General features: G+C 41.0%; 1 protein-coding gene across 3 annotated transcripts in view; it reads right to left on the bottom strand.

Annotated features, from left to right (window-relative positions):
* PTPRB (protein tyrosine phosphatase receptor type B) overlaps positions 1-13,433 on the bottom strand; it is a 114,123-nt gene that overhangs the window by 91,785 nt on the left and 8,905 nt on the right. For all 3 annotated transcript variants that reach the window (XM_079936692.1, XM_079936693.1, XM_079936694.1), the window contains exon 3: positions 11,136-11,386. In XM_079936692.1, coding sequence (XP_079792818.1) covers positions 11,136-11,386 — 251 coding nt within the window. The remainder of the gene's footprint in view (positions 1-11,135; positions 11,387-13,433) is intronic.

Here is a 13,433-nt window from a genome sequence, read left to right as displayed (position 1 = left end):
TGGGATCTTCCCGGACCGGGGCACGAACCCGTGTCCCCTGCATCGGCAGGCGGACTCTCAACCACTGTGCCACCAGGGAAGCCCAACCCCCAGATATTTTTAAAAAGAAGAAAGCCTAGCAATTAGGGTATGTGTCAGTTAAAAACAATTACAAGATGGCAAAATCCTTTTCTCCGTTTCAATCTGAAACTGTTTCAATAATACATTACAGCAAAAGTGAATACGATTTTTAACCTGCAGCCGGTGTCATGCATTTAAAAAGAGATTTATTAAAATTTAAGGTAAGATAATTTTGATAAGCAATTTTTAAAAAAGGACTGTGACTTTTGTGTTTAGAGATACTGTTCTGGGATATGTATATTTCAAGGAATCTTTCTAGCTTCCTAGGTTGTAACCTTCCTAGGTCATAGCTCTCCTGGAAAATGGAAATCATACAGGCATTTGGGGGTGGTTTAATGAGGGGGCGGATAAAATGAGAAGGTGCATGTTATATTTATAGCACCTCCCTGGCTAAAGGATGATAGTATGTTAGATAGTATGATTATTAGTACTAATAATAGTAGATGAATAACAATAAATCATGGATTCTGAGCACCCAGCAATGCTAGAGAGAATGACAAAGTCCACGGACAAGAATGTCTTTCTGAGAACATCCAAATAATCATAAATTACCATTGCTGTCAATCCCATACTCAAGAGAAATTCCTCAAGAGATCAGCACAGAAGACATTTACCGGCTGCTCTGACTGTCGGCAGTGCCAGGATTTTTTTAAATCCTGGAAGGGAGGGGTGGGAGTGCTGGATGTGTCTCTAACAGCAGCTCCACCATCTCTCCCAGACACATCTCTAAGGTTTCTTGGTATTTTCTTTCTACATCAATTTTTTACCCTCTTCCCTTCCCCCACTTTTTTTTTTTTTTTAAATCTGGAGGAAATGAACTTTGCATAGCTCTTGTCAGAGCTTTGTAACTGTACACAGACGAATGACTTAAAACCAGATGTGACTGTAAACGAATCACTTTTTCAACCTCAAGCACTTCTGCTGCATCTTCATTCCCACTTTTCCGGTGTTACTACCCCACCCTCGGAAATGAGTCGGCCCACACACGAACGGAATCAAGGCGTTAATGCGGCCAGTGGGGCTGCCTGTATGGGCGTGACTGCTATACATTCTGGTTTCAGGAGCAAGGTCATGATTCTCGTGACTATCCAAGCCCTAGGATAGTAAATAAACAAAACATGGCTAACATTGGCTTTAAGGGAAAGGAGAGTAAAAACAAAAGAAATGATCACACATCTCATCTCCCTTAGACAGTGATGATTGGAGGGTAAAGATTCTGTCTTCTTTTTTTCTGTGTATCATGTTGTTAGAACATCATTTCACATGAATTCACTGGAGCTCGCAAACAGAGGGCTCCCTATTTGACCAGCACATACGCCTTTTCTGGCTTTTATAGTGTGATCTTAATATAGTTTTCTAAAAATGGAATAAGCAGGTAATGTTGAGAAAAACAGGAGATTTTAAAGGGGAAAAATATCTGGATTTTTCACTTTTCATTAAAAAAATTAAAAGGTGGAGGCATGCTGGGCCAGCATTCTGCCCACCTTGTCCACACAGCGCATCTCAGACTCCCCTGACTGTTGAAGCTGAGAGTGATCAAAGTGGAAGATCAAAGGATCTTACCATGTTTTTCAAAAATATAATGATAAAACCATCAGCTAGATTAGAAACCTCTTGATGGAAGGAGTCATGGCTCTTCGTTATCTCTCCCACATGTCCAGGTTGTGGAGACTCAATGTCTGTTCATCTATTGACAGTAAATATTCACAGCTCACCACTAAACAAGGACATGGCTAAGTACTGGGGAATCTTAAAAGCAATTGTATTCTTCAGTTGCTCCAATGCAGACCTGTAACCCTTAGCATCACAGAATCCAATAATACCTAGCACCTAAGCCTTAGGATAGGCTAGTGCACAAGCAGCCTCTGACTCCATGGAAGACCAAATCCTTCTAGAATAATCCAGAGGTCATTGGATTCAGGCCACCAAGGTCAAAACTCTTAGCAAAGCATCTACTGCGGTATCCTCTCCACAGCTTTGCTGTCCTGGGCTGGAAGTACAGCCTTGCACAAAGAGGAGCAAACAACAAATGTTCGCAGACACACAGATGAAGGGCAAGCACCTGGTAAAGCTACACTGGTGGTGTGTGTTCATTGGCCCAGATCTATTAGAGATCCAGATCAGAAGAGCTTTGATGAAAAAACAGGTACCTCCTGTGTACTTTCCAAATAAAAATCACCCTAGTGGTGATCTCATCTGGATTTTTTAGTAGGATTCTGTTGCCAGCTCCCCCAGAGGGTGGGAAGGATGAAAAGGATCTTCCCTTCAAAGACAGCCCCTGGAATTCATAGCATTTCCCCTTTCAGTGACTTTTCACTGTATTTCATAACTGGTTTTCAAAGCTGTTATTCTGTGAGTGGAATGAATACGTGGGCACAACCAATATGTAACTGGGGTAAATTACAGGGATTTAAAGTACTTAGCAATCTTTTCCAGAGTTTATTTATCTTATCTTCATACTTATCATCCAGCTCATTCACCAGTTCTGACCCTTGGATTTACTGCTCTTTCTTGCAAATTCATCATCATTTCTCACGGTGTTTGCTCTCCTCTCCCCCCATCCACCCCCTCTCTCCTCCTGGTCCTTGAAGAAGATGGACAGGTCTTTGTAAGTCTGAGCCACTGGTCTACCCCTAACTCAGGAGCATGCCTTGGATTCTACCCTATAAAAGCCCTCAAGCAAAATACTCTTTTTATTTTTTAAACTTTTTTGTTTGGAAATAATTTCAAACTTACAGATAAGCGGTGAAAATTATATGGAGTGCTACGACATATCCTTACCAAGACCCACTCATCTTTTTTCTTTGAGCATTCCCCCACATTTGCTTTATTATCATCTCTTTCTCCCTCTATATGATACTTTTACCTAAACCATTTCAGAGTGGGCTGCATATCTTCTGAATTAAGTTTGTAATCTCAGTAAAGATATCAAATTTAAGATATGCAAAATTGATACAATGCTTTAATCCACAATCCGTATTTCAACTTCGCCAGTTGACTCAAGCATGTCCCTTTAGCATTTTTTGTTGTTGTTGTTTTTTGTCTGTTAAGGAGCCCACCCAGGATCCTGTGTTATATTTAGTTGTCAAGTCTCTTAATCTTCCATAATCTGGAACAATTCATCAGCCTTTAAAAATGATTTTTATGACACTGACTTTTTTGAATGATACAGGTTAGTTATTTCTATGGTACGTGTTTTCCTCCATTTGCATTTGTCTGATGTTTCCTGATAATTAGATTCAAGTTATAGATACATCTCCAGCAGAACTGTTCCTCTTCTCTTGTGTTCAATGGTTTTTTCTAACAGGTTGACTATTCAATTATTCTCCAATGGATCATAAACATAATTGCACATTAGAATCAATGGGGAGATTTTTACACTCTGGTGCTGATGTCCTGTGTCAGTAAATTCTGATTCAGTAGGTCTGAGGGAGAATTTTGGAACCTGCATCTTCAAAAAGCTTCCCAGGTGATTCTGATGTATGTAAGACCAGGGCCGAGAGCCACAGACTTCCTATCTCAATTTGTACATCCTGATTTCTCCTTCGATCTCATTTCCCCTCCTTTGCTATGTTCTCTCCTCTCTGCATCAACCCTCATCTGGGCTTGACCTCATCTGCTGAGAGAAACCCATGTGCCAGAGAAATACTGGCAGGTTAAAGAGCCCATTTCAATGCACATATTCTGTTTGATGGTTGCATTTTATGGGCATATGATTTATATTGTGACAAAATATGAACCCAGTCTTTTGGTGCACAAAATGGAGCGTCAGGCAAATCCCCTATAACTAAAAGAAAATGAAAGAAAAGAAAAATCCTTGAGATTTTAAAGCCAGAGAGGGTCGAGCGAATTGTAAACCATATTATGCTGTTGGCACCTAGTAATCCATATTAGTGGGCCATCTGAGAGAACTGCAGCCCTTTGTCGGAATTAGACTTGAATGATGCTAATTATAAATTAGGGTCTTCAGGAACACATCCCTCCCGCAATATCGTTCCCGCTAGAATGGACTTCCTGTACTAGGGGCAGTCTCAGAAAAGTCTGTTTGTCTTTTATCCCATTCACTCTGGACAATCTAAGAACTACCCTTGGTCCTGAGGAATCATTAGGAGATGGTGTGGGGTGCTTTGTTTTGCTACATCTTTGTACTTCTCCTTCTAGGTGTTTGTCTCAGTGAAGGGGAATATTGTCCCATCTTTAGTTCTGGCCACAGAGCGGTGGTGGCAGAGAGACTCCCCTGTGTTTAAGTAGCACGATAAAGGGCTCTGGGGTGGGAGGAGGTGGAGGTGTTTTGCATTTGCCACCGCACTTATTTGGAGACTCACGTTGGTTTGTGATGTCTCTGAGGGCCAACTGGAAGGAAGCACAGAGCCGTTAAACTCAGACCAGCACCACAATGGCTATTCATGAACTGAGGAAATGTGGTCCGTCTCCCGGGCCCAGGCCAGGGCAGGGTGGGGAAGGGAAGAAGGGGGTGTGCCTTCAAACCAGATTGAGGGATGTTGAGTAGAATCAGAACCAGCCAGTAACATTTTTACTGCATGTTCAAGGCTTGATTCCTTTGAAAGCAGTTTCACATAATAACGCTGGTCCATCTGGTTCTTAGAACAACCCTGTGATGCAGGCAGGGTAGGGGTGATGAAACAACAACAGGAAGTTAGTATTGCTTGCGAACATTATTGAGTACTTATCGTGTATAGCCAAGGCACTAAGCACTTTTCTTAATCAGATTTTAATCCTCACAACTGTTTTATGTGGCAGATAGAGTACCTTAATTATCCTGATTTTAGAGAGGAAACAAGTATGACGAGTAACTAGTAGGTGACACCACTTGCATTTACACCAGCTTTCTTTGACGTGAGAGCCCTAGCTCTTTACCGCTTTATCAAACCGCCTCCCCCGAGGTCACATGGCTGAGAGGGGATCCAGACTGGACCTCTCTTGAGAGTCCACTGCTCAAATGATAAATGGAGGCTGCTCAGATTTTGATGCTAAACAAAATTCCAAGGCCTGGCTTCCCTCCCTTTGGAGGACACTTCTGCACATTTAACTCTTCCCCTTGTATCTCATGCTCAGGTCCCCAAAAGATTGACTTCCTGCTGCCTCCAGCCCTGACTGTCTCTCCTTGCCCATAGGGAATGGCTAATACATGCAGGGTACACTTCTCACACCTGCCTCTGGCCTGATCTACAACTGGGCTTGTGCACAAGCACACAGGATATCTCTGTGGATGTAGTATGCAGGGATGCCTGGCTGAGGGCGTGCACGGGTGCTGAAATCCAGCTGATGTTCCAATACAGAGTCTCGTGCATTCCCGGTGGAACCATGTGCCTGGAACCCCCTTTTTCTAGAACACAAAAAGCCTAGAGTCTAGCAGCAGTTCTCTATCTCCCCAGGCTCCACTCACCCACCCTGGGCCCCATTCCTTCAATGTTGTACACTCTGCAAAGTCACAGCAGGAGGCTGGAATTAGATACATTAATTTCTGCTACTTGATTATTTAGCTTTTATGTCACCACCCCCTCTTACCCCCTCATGACACATGCACAAAAGTGCCGTCAGTGGTGGGAAACTAAGGCGTTTAGAAGTCCATGGGACAGATATTGTGGGTGAAGGACAAGATTTATCTCGATCAGTGGTTCTGGAATTTAAAAGTACACCTCTGTGTGACTTAGAGGGCTTGTTAAAACACTGATTGCTGGGCCTTACAGCCAGAGTTTCTGATTCAGTTGGTCTAGGGTAGGGTCCAAGTGGTTGCATTTCTAACAAGTTCTGAATCTCGGTCCATACTTTGAGAACCACTGAGCTAGATATTTCCTGACTCATACTGTAGACAAGCTTCTTGTTCCACCAACTTTGTCCTTGTAAAGACACACACTGCCACATAATACTGTGATGGTAACAATAATAACAGTAGTAGCTAATGTTAATTAAACACTATTTTTCCAGGCAGTACTGTAGGCACATGATACATGTTGATTCATTTAATTCATGTCCAGGTTGAGAGAAGGAGAGTTTTGAAGCCATGTACTGGGTCAGGTTCACAACCTTCCAAACTGGCATAAGACAATGTGACGAAAGAGAAGGAAAAGGAAAAAGGTAGGGAAAATGCTGCTCCAAAGAGAGTCAACTTAGGACAACTTTGCAGTAGCATTAATGAGTGATGCTGGATTCCAAATCATGTCCTTTTGGCATTTACCTTCATTAATAAGAGCTCTGTGCAAGAGAACAAGGTGACTAGATGTGCAGGGTGTGTGTGTGTGTGTATGTGTACTCTCCTCCTTGCTCTGCTATTCTTTAATCATTTGACCTTGGGTGAGTCCTTGCCTCTTTAAGTTTAAACTAGGCATCTACAAAATAATAATCAATTAATAAATACTACGGTAGATTGTTTAATGACCACAGATTCCTCCCACCCAATATGTATGCCCCTTTTCAACGTGACTTTGCAGCTCTTCCCATCAAGAAGCGGGGTCTGTTTCTCCACCTTATGAATCTGGCCTGGTTCGTGATTCCGTTGACTGGTAGAATGTGGCAGAAGTAATGTGTGGTTACAGAGCCTAGGTCTCACTAGGCTTGTCGCTTCCATGTTTCCTCTCTTGCAAAGCTTTCTGAAACCATCACATAAAGAAGCTGGTATAGTCGAGTGGAGGATGAGAGGCCAGGTGGAGAACCAAGCCTGCAGCCACCATCAACTGCTAGCCATACAAGAGAGGCTACTGTGAAACTTCTAGCTCGACGCTGAATGCAACTGCAAGGGTGATCCCAGGTGAAACCAGCGGAGGAACGCCCTCGCTCCCTGCCCCAGCCAACAAAACCGTGAGAAAAATAAGCTGTCATTGTTTTAAACTACTAAGTTTTGGGGTAGTTTGTTACACAGTGATGGAAAATGCATACAAGTACCCACCTCCCAGAGTATATGAAGGTGCTTAGCATAGTTGCTGGCGCACAAATTTTAGCTATTATTTTTATCCCCTAGATTCTCTTCTTTGCAAATGGTGTATAGCATCTCTTCATGTTTCCTTCCTCATAACTCAAAAGAACTCTTGATGGAAGGGAAAACACAAATACATTCCACTTTCTCATTGAAAGTGTATTGTGATATCCCACCCTCCATTCCCAATCCTATGTTCCAATCCTAACTCACCCTTTGCTTGCGGATCGAGAACACTGCTCACCTCATAAATGTGAGCTAGTAGTAATGATATTGCCTTTCCAAGTAAAAGGTCTTAGTATTTCAGTTCTTTTTCTTTCTTCTCTCGATTTCTCTTTCAGGTCAAGTGTGCTAAATTCTACGTAGTGGCTACATATGTATGGGGACAAAAAGAATGACAGATAATCTAATAGTGTCAGTGATTAAAATAACAAGTAGGAACTAGTGTCTGTTTCTGGATGAAGACTGCATTTCAAAACATGTGTTGGAAATGTTCATCGATATATGTTCAGTATCTGTATGTGTGAGAATTATTACAGAGCTCTTATACTAAGTCTTTTATTCAGTCTTAACAGATTGCTGATCCTGTACTCAATGATTCTACGTGCTTCTGTAACGCCATCTTTATTATTTATTTTTCACATCCCCCACAATGTCTGGCAGATAGTAGGTGCTCAAAAAACAAGTATGGAATGTGTGATTGGATTGAAGTGATAAAATTCCCAAATTTCTTAAAAATACTAATTTTAGGTGAAAGTTTAAATCACTTCTAACTTTCCATCCTGTCCCATCTCAGCTCTTACACATCCCTCCCTCCCCACTCCCCCACCTCTTATTGGTTTAACTCCTATACTCCGTGAAGCTCAGTTCAGATATTCCCTCCTCCAGAAGACATTAACCTACTGCACACCTACTAAAACCTCCACACTAGTCAGGAACCTCTCTTTTGTATTGCACACAAGCCCGTGTAATCTCCATCTCCCTCAACACCTCAGCAGATGGTGAGTTCCTTCAGGGCAACAACTTGTCATTCATCTTTGTGTCCCAGTAAAAAATAGCAATAACAGCTATTCCTTCTTAAGTGCTTACTAAGGATCAGGTACTGCGGTAAGCGTTTTACAGGCATTGTCTCTCCTGGCCCTCACTACAGCCCTCAGAGTTGGAGGTTCATTTTATAGACGAGGAAACTGAGACTCGGTCACCAGCTAGTAAGAGGCGGTCAGACCTTTGACCTCAAAGCCCGAGTTCTTAACCACTCTGTTCTGACACTAGTTAAGTTGTCAGGAAATATTTGTTGGATGCATGAACATTTTCCAAAGTCACTAGACAGTCATCATTGCTTCCTTCTCCATTTTCTTTTACACTTTTTTTTTCCTTTTTGGTGGTGGGGGGCAGTTGAAGGGTGATTTAAGAGATGAAATGGGGGAAACTAGAAAGGAGAAAAAGGAACTGAATAATTAGCCCCTGAATGAAACTATATATATATATATATATATATATATATATATATATACACACACACACACACACACACACACACACACACACAGTATTAGATAATAGAAACATATTAAATACTAGATACACAACAACTTCGAATACTTAGGCAATATAAAAAAACATGGTTACTCAGCATGACCATCACACCTTAGCAGTAGATGGACATTGGCAGTAGATGTGTCATTTGTTACCCAAGTGTTCAACAGTTCCACCCACTTCTATATCACTTCAATCAACTCGATACCCTAGCACTCCATCCCATTCTCCCCATTCCATTTCACTCCCCTCTGCTTAATTTCACTCCACTCCATTCCATTCCATTTCACTCTCCAGTTCCACTCCATTTTGTTCCATTCCACTCTATACCTTTCTTTCCCTTTCCTTTCTACACACCTTTAGTAAGCATTAAGCATTATGTTCAGGTGCTGGAGCTACAAAGTTGAATAATTACAGTCCCTACCCTCCAAAAGCTCACATTCAGATTTTTCCTATCATCACCGATAACAGACCACTCCAACTCATGGCCCAACTACAGTAAGTCAATCTAAAATCCTCCCAAACCAGGAGCTAGCTGATAAAGAAAATAACTGACACACAAAGATTTTCTTTACACAAATCCAAGCGATTAAGTTGAACAATTTTATTCCTCTCTAATACTCTTCTAGGTGTTGAGGCAGAGTACCTTGCAAAATTACTTTTAAAGGACAGGGATTTTACCTCCCAAGTGACCCATTTTTACTTTTCAAAGTATTTAACTATAGCTGTTTATAACAGACTGTTAAAAAGTAAATGCTCGCACCAAATCAAATGATGATCTAGCAGGGTTGCCTCACCTAAGGCATGAGAGTCATGGAAAACTGTGGTTTTAGAAACTGCCTTTGGAAAGAGCATAGCTTTTATACATTCAGCTTCCAAGGACATAGTTAAGGTTTTGCCTGAGCTTCAAGAAAAAAATGGAACATGAGATCTTTGGCTGCAGTCATTCTGGTGCTCCATCTGGGAGCTCATGTAAACTTTAGAGTGAACTTCACTTTAGAAAAATACTAAAAATCAAAACCCAAAAATCCCTACAGAGTAGTTGCCACAGGCCAAGGCTGCAAACCCAGCTCTAGGGCTGGACCACGTGGGCTCTGTAACACGGTGCTGGGTCGGCCCCCGGGACTGGTATGCTGGCAACAGAGCTCTAGGGCTGGCTGTCCTTGACTCATTGCAGTGAGCCTGGACATGTCTGGGAGCTCTCTGTGTCTTTGTTTCACAATGGTCCGACTTGGGCAAAGATGGGGAAATATTCTTTTTGCTAAAAGACAATGCTTTAGTGTTCAGGCAGATATGTTTCTATTGTAGTTTTTATTCAGCATGTTTCTTATTTGACACAGTTTTTTTTTGTACTAGTATCTGTCTCTATGTGTATATCTGTAGGTATACTGATAAAAATTAGTACATATATACTGATATCACTACATGTATACTGGTATGTATCAGTACATATATATATATACACACACACACATCAGTACAGAAAAAATAGATATAAATTTTTTGTTTGTTTGTTTTGGCAGTACGCGGGCCTCTCACTGTTGTGGCCTCTCCTGCCGCAGAGCACAGGCTCCGGACGCGCAGGCTCAGCGGTCATGGCTCACGGGGCCCAGCCGCTCTGCGGCACGTGGGATCTTCCCGGACCGGGGCACGAACCCGTGTCCCCTGCATCGGCAGGCGGACTCTCAACCACTGTGCCACCAGGGAAGCCCTGGCTCTATTTGTTTTGTGATCAATAATGAGGTATGTGTTCACTAGTTGGGAGTCATGTGCAATATTCATTTCTGCACAATGCAAAAGAAACCAGAGCACTAAAATGCATGTCATATGCATAGTGTTGGGCTTTTACTCTCTAAATTATTTGGATTGCTTATTAGGAAACAGCTAAATATTGCCAAATGAAACCTTAGCTTCTAAAATTTGTTTTAATTACACTGTTACTGTCTAAAATGATAGCCTAAAACCCTGAGTGGAAAGCAAAACTGAAGAGATGAACATCTGAAATGGAAACACTATGTGAACAGACTCTATGGCTGTGTCATTGCTGCTTCTCAGCCATTTATCTGTCCTCTTGCGGATGCTGATGTGAAATTGCTATGAGACTCAGCTTATCCTCCTCCATGTTCACAAATCCATTATAGTGATTGCTGAATCTTCCATTGCTTTGTGACTCTCTCCCCTCCCTTATAAGCATAAACGATTGTGAAATATATCCAGGGGGACCTGCAAGGGACTGATTTCAAATTCTATTTCCTGGTTTTAGGTTATCGTAAGCCTATGAACCCTGACGTCGGTTCAGAAATGTGGCCAACCTACAGGAGTGCAGTTATAATTCTCTTCAGCTTATAAAGGTGTAGCAATTTTAATTCTATCCCAAAGATTTTCTCATTACACAGAATGCATTCATGTACAATTAGCACCCAGGACACAGAGTGCCTGATCTCCCGCTTGAGTAGCAGTATTTCCAGCAAAGCAAAACTTTTCAACCAATGGGCTTTCTGAGACCTTACCAAACCACACTCCATCCCCTCCCCTCTCCCCTTACCTCTTCAGTGGTGCTGGAGAAGGGTTGAGTAGTCCAGGGAACCCAAGATGTAGTTCCAGCCATCTGCAGATTGGGGTGTTGCCTCTGGCTGCTGTTTTGGCTGTAGTTTTCTGTAGTACTTCTGGTGAAGGTCTCTGTGGTATTACTAATAAGGTGTCCCGGGCTATATGGAAGTGCATTAAAAGTAGTGGGGATTTGGGGAGGAGTTGTGTTTCTAGTACTCCTTACTGAGACTTCTGCTCCCAGGCCAGCTGAGGTAAAGAAAGGACAGTTGCTAAAATTACCCTCATGTTTTAGGGATTCTTCACATAAAAGCAACTTTACTTAGAAAAAGACCGCTTTAACAATGGGCATGTAGATAGGCTTCAGTTATACGAAAAATAGAAGATACTTTGAGTATGACCATACTCATTTGCCCTGTCCATTTCACCCATCTATCAATTTTATCCATCTATCAATTTTACAGGGTGCAGGGAGAGTTGTGGAAACTGTGCTATCAGGGCTATAACTGTGCTATAAGCATACAAAGAGGCTCAAAATGGAAACGGTATTTTTTAACATTTAGCAAGATGTAAATATCAGCTGTTCTCTTAAATGTAAATAAAATAATCATTACCATTAAGCATCTTTTCCTTGAGATGTGGAGGGTTGTGCAGAGTACCCTGTATACAGTGTGGCCAAATTTTAGCAAATAAAAATATGTGATGCCCAGTTAAATTAGAATTTCACATGAATAACCAATAATTCAGTATATTTAATAACCTCCCCAATATACAACATTACATTATATTATATTGTATATTAGGAATATGCTTATGCAAAAAAATTGTCATTTATCTGAAATTCAAATGTAACTGAAAGTTGTATATTTTATCTGGCAATCCTACCTGCACATCTACCAGATCTAGGCTTTGATAAATGTTTAGACATTCTCCCTAGTTTCTGTTTGTTTTTATCTTCTTGAATCCTGTGCCAATATCACTTCCATTGTGCCTGGCAGACCAGATTCATTTATCCCTGGGGTGTCTTCTACGGGACAAACCCAACTGTACTATTAGCAATATGCCTTTGCAACAAATTCCAAGAAGCAGTCTTAATTCTGCAGTCTTAATTGGGTTAGGTGTTAGAATGTCCTTTTACATAGATATTGATCTATTGTTGGGATGTAAACATTTCTGTATGTGGAGATTAGTATTTTGGTCATTTTGAGCTTTGGCCAATGCCAATCCCCTGAGTTGACAGGGGATTTCAATTTTAGCTGTGACAATTTTAGCTCTCAGACCCTCAAAAAAAAAAAAAAAAAGATTTAATGATGAGGTGAGGACAGAGACAAGCTTCCAAATACCTAGCATGTAATTATATGTCTTAGCATGTCAACCTATGATTACTCTTCTTCACTAAGGAGCAGTTGGTAAGTTCTCATCCTCAGAACTATTTTTTTTTTAGTCAGCTTACAGAATTAATTCAATGGATGAAACAAGACTTCCCCCAAATTCGGTAAATGATCAAAACACTCTTGAAATTTCTTCTGCAAATAACATAGCTTATCGCCATTGCGTGTAGCTTTGGAATATCTTGTGGAAAAATTTTTACTCTTCTGTAATTGTCTTTAATTAACCTTCTAAATGTATTTTTAAAACCCTCCAAACCAAACAAGTCCATTTTCCATTTTAGGCCACCACTTTTTTTCCAAAGAAAGGACCTACAGAATATTCAGGTCCGGTACCCCTTCACTTTGTGCCTATGTTTTTAACTTTTGCTATTTAAGAAGCAGGAAGGAAACTTTAGTCTTAACATTCGATTTCCAAATTTCATGAATTTCAAAGCAGTGATCTGCAAACTTTGCTAGGCATCACATCACCTTTGGGGCTTGTTAGACAACTGAAGCCTAACCGCCCTACCACCCTCCACCCCCGAAATTGTGATTTAGTAGATCTGGTGTGGGAACCAGCGCCTGCATTTCTAATAAGTTTCTCAGGTGTAATATACATCCAAGTATATAATTTTATCCATATATACAATAAGAGGCAAAGCTGAATTCTAATCATTTCTTATGTGGACATTGAAGGATTGTAAAGTAGATGAGAGGAAAGAAAATCCATCATAGAAATATATAAGGTGATGAAAATAAGTTCATCTTTCCATTGCCTGAACTCTTTGTTGAAATGGGTGCTATGAAATTATACTAAAAATAGTAGATCTTTGGATGTTTTGGGTTCTATAATTCTTCTGATGTTCTTTGAAAAGGTATATACATTTTACAGTTCATGAAAGAACAAGATATATTTTGACAAATGC

Source organism: Stenella coeruleoalba (assembly GCF_951394435.1).
Source record: "Stenella coeruleoalba genome assembly, chromosome: 11".
In the NCBI taxonomy this organism is placed as follows: domain Eukaryota; kingdom Metazoa; phylum Chordata; class Mammalia; order Artiodactyla; family Delphinidae; genus Stenella; species Stenella coeruleoalba.
Note: the sequence above shows the minus strand (reverse complement) of the source record. Positions and strands in the feature narration are given on the sequence as shown.